Here is a 3955-nt window from a genome sequence, read left to right as displayed (position 1 = left end):
TGTTGTTTCCATTCCAAATCTCCATGGATATTTGTATCCAAGACGGATTCTCGCTATTACTGATTCCCTCCCTCGTCGTCCTCCTCTTCGGCCATACTGATTGGGATTGCCAGCTGCAACCATGTTGTACCATCGTACAGATTCACTGGTTTGTGCTTCTATCCTCCTTTCCTCAGTTACCTTGTCACGGTGATGTTGCCTGATAATACCTCTAATTTGTAGTTGAGTCTTGGGTATGAAGTATTCAATATGGTCTCCTTCAGCGCCTTCAGCAGCCAGCACATCTGCTCGTTCATTCCCACATATTCCAACATGGGAGGGGATCCACAGAAACTTGATGACTCTTCCCTGATTGGTAAGTACTCTCACAGCTCTCTTAATTTCAGCGACTATTGCAAGATTTTCTGCCTGATTTTTACTTAGGCTTTGCAGTGCTGCTTTTGAGTCGGTGCAAATCACTGCACCATTAGTGTTCCGTTCTAGAAACCTTAACGCCATAACAATGGCAGTTAGCTCTGCTTGCGTTGAAGAGGCATAGTTCTCAATACGTGCTTTTTCTTCATTTCTGCGTTGGAAAATATTATCCTTAATTACCGTGTATGCTGCACCAGCCCTGCCATTAATAGGATTAGATGACCCGTCAGTGTAGATTTGATCTAGTTCATCTCTGGCTTCTTTATAAATTTCCTCGAGATACTTGTGCCTCATTTCTTGTGGTATCATGTTGGATTTTTTCATTGCCATTTCATTGATGATGATCTTGCATGAGCTTATGCATTGTTAGTCGCCTGGAAAGAGACGTTGTTGTCTTGCCTATATACCGAGTTCTTTGGGGCTTACAGTCCCCAAGCGGGCATTTAAAGGCATAGGCGATGTCTCCTTCAAAGCGTTCTGCTTGGTGTCTGGGGAGTTTTTCATGAGTAGATTGACCGTTTTTTTGGTTTTATAATAAATTATCAATTGTATTTTTTTATTTTTGTCTGTAGGGATGACGTTCCTATTAACAATATCTTTCAGTACCCTTTCCTCTGTTTTATGAGCTATCGAAAAGAAGTTCCTGTAAAATAGTCTAATAGGGGGTACAAGTGTTGTGTTGGTTGTAATTGTGTTGGTTGGTTGTTGATTGTAAAAACGCCATGTAACCTTCAGAGGTTACATGGCGTTTTACCTTTCTTTTTACGATGTCTTCAACGAAACCGTTAGAGAAGCCGTTGTTGACTAGGACCGGCCTTACCCTACAGAGTTCTTCATTGACTTCTTGTCATTCTGAGCTGTGGCTGAGAGCACGGTCGACGTAAGCATTGACAACACTACTCTTGTACCCGTCTGGGCAGTCACTATTGACATTGAGGCACATTCCTATGTTTGTTTCCTTGGTGTAGACTGCAGTATGGAAGCCCTCGCTCCTTTCCGTGACTGTTATATCCAGAAAGGACAGCTTCCCATTATTCTCCATCTCGTATGTGAAACTCAACACAGAATTCTGCTCAAATGCCTCCTTCAGCTGCTGCAGACATCTGGCATCAGGAACCTGTGTAAAAATGTCGTCAACATACCTGCAGTATATGGCGGGTCTCAAGTCCTTGTCAACTAAGACCCTCTGTTCGATTGTAAACATATCAATTATCACACTAGCTCTCCACATAATGTAATTTGAAGAGTGTACTTGAGATCTGTCTCGAGCCCATTAATGGTGTAACATTATTCATTAAATTTTGTAACTTGATTAGCTAAATGAATTATGGGGTTCAGTCCCTGAGCCCATTATGTGCTTCTGTAACCCTTTTCACTACAGCCCACAAGATGGGTATGGGGTGCATAATAAATGAACTAAACTAACTGAACGCTGTGTGACGTCACGTGATACCAGGCTTTGTTGACACTGCAGTTCTTTTGCTGCTGCGAGAGACCTCGTGGCTAATATTCTATAAACATCACCACATCGGACACGAGGTATGTAAAAATAATGTCCATATCCACATGGATTCTAATCTAGTGATCGATGGCCATGTAAATTGCATGCTTGGTTATATGAAAATGTGGAAATTACACTATCGTCCAGCAGAACGTAAACACGTAGACTATCGTCCAGCAGGATGTAAACACGTAAACTGTCGTCCAGCAGAATGTAAACACGTAGACTATCGTCCAGCAGAACGTAAACACGTAGACTGTCGTCCAGCAGAACGTAAACACGTAGACTATCGTCCAGCAGAACGTAAACACGTTGACTATCGTCCAGCAGAACGCAAACACGTAGACTGTCGTCCCGCAGAACGTAAACACGTAGACTGTCGTCCCGCAGAACGTAAACACGTAGACTATCGTCCAGCAGAACGTAAACACGTAGACTATCGTCCCGCAGAACGTAAACACGTAGACTATCGTCCAGCAGGACGTAAACCTCTTATTATTTAGTATCTATGACAATCATCAATTTAATGATCAAAATTTCAGGTATTATACAGCACAGGATGTAAACTACGTTTTCTCACATAATCACAATGTTTCTGTAATTAACTTGAATGTAAGATCTCTAAGCAAACACTTTGATGATGATAGTGCCCTAATTCAAAGAGTTGACTACAAACTCCCTTTTGTTGTGCTTACTGAAACGTAGTTAAAAGAGGATACTACACAACTCTTTAACATACCAAACTACTCACCAATTCACAACTGTCGACCATTACAGAGAGGTGGTGGTACTGCTCTTTACTACCACCAACAACTGACATGCTTAAAAGTAATTAGAACTAGAGACTCCCGTGGAGACTATATCTTTGCCCATTTCAGAGTCAAGGGTGCCGGGGCTGTCCTGACTGTGGGAGCAGTCTTCAGAATTCCTAAAACTGATGTGTCTGAATTCAACTCTAACCTTAGAAATCTAATAATAGCTAACAGAGTGAACAAAACCATCTAATAATTTCGGGGGATTTTAATATTGACCTCTGGTATACAAGAGCGCCTCCCATGCCCTTGCATCACTCATGCAAGGGCATGGGAGCTTTATTGCTGTTCAACAAATCTCTAGAGTGTCATACCTTCCCTTGATATCCTTAAAAAAGCAAGAGTAATGCCAGTTCATAAAGGAGGCAATACGGCAGACATAAATAATTACAGACCCATATCAAATCTACCTATATTATAAAAAATATTTGAAATTTTTTATTTATAAACAGCTCTACTCCTGTCTCGTAAAATTCAATATACTAAGTCCCTGTCAGTTTGGCTTCCGCTCCCAAAAGAGAACCAATGATGCAATTGTTAGCTTGCTTGGCTTAATCTACTCAGCCCATGACAAAAGTGAGTTTACTCAGCCCATGACAAAAGTGAGTTTACTCAGCCCATGACAAAAGTGAGTTTCCGATTGGGCTCCTCATTGATCTGAGAAAGACTTTCGATATTGTTAACCATTACTACCTCCTACTTAAACTCCACCATTAAGGAATCCGCGGTCTTGCCCTGAAATATATCCGATCCTATCTAAGTAACAGACACCAATATGTAGCCATCAATGATATAACCTCTCCCACACTACCATTAACCGTAGAGGTGCCACAAGGCAGCATCCTAGGACTCCTCCTTTTTCTTATATACATCAATGATCTGCTTAATGTCTCTAACATTCTTAAGCCGATATTGTTTGTGGATGATACTACCCTCATCTACTCTGACCCCAACCCATTCATATTAAATAATGTTGTAAACAATGAATTAAAAAAGCCCACTTGTGGATGTCAACCAACAAACTAACACTAAACATTAAAAAGACTTACTACATCTTATTTTGAAGCAAATCAACAAATGCAATTTAGCTTCAGATAGACAATGTTACTATTAGCAATAAAAATGATGGTAAGTTTCTTAGCCTATACATAGACAAGAGACTCAACTTCAGCACCCAAATACAACACATAACTAAAAAGGTTTCTAAAACAGTTGGTATACTCTCTAA

The 3955-nt window shown here is 40.6% G+C and overlaps 1 protein-coding gene across 1 annotated transcript in view; it reads left to right on the top strand.

Annotated features, from left to right (window-relative positions):
• The first annotated feature begins 1980 nt into the window (after window positions 1-1980).
• The window catches only part of LOC123771354 (involucrin-like), a 3712-nt gene continuing 1737 nt past the window's right edge, over window positions 1981-3955 (top strand). The window contains exon 1 of the mRNA XM_045763859.1: window positions 1981-2398. Within this exon, the coding sequence (XP_045619815.1) occupies window positions 1981-2398 (418 nt within the window). The remainder of the gene's footprint in view (window positions 2399-3955) is intronic.

The sequence above is a fragment of the Procambarus clarkii genome, chromosome 54, assembly GCF_040958095.1.
Source record: "Procambarus clarkii isolate CNS0578487 chromosome 54, FALCON_Pclarkii_2.0, whole genome shotgun sequence".
NCBI lineage: Eukaryota > Metazoa > Arthropoda > Malacostraca > Decapoda > Cambaridae > Procambarus > Procambarus clarkii.
Note: the sequence above shows the minus strand (reverse complement) of the source record. Positions and strands in the feature narration are given on the sequence as shown.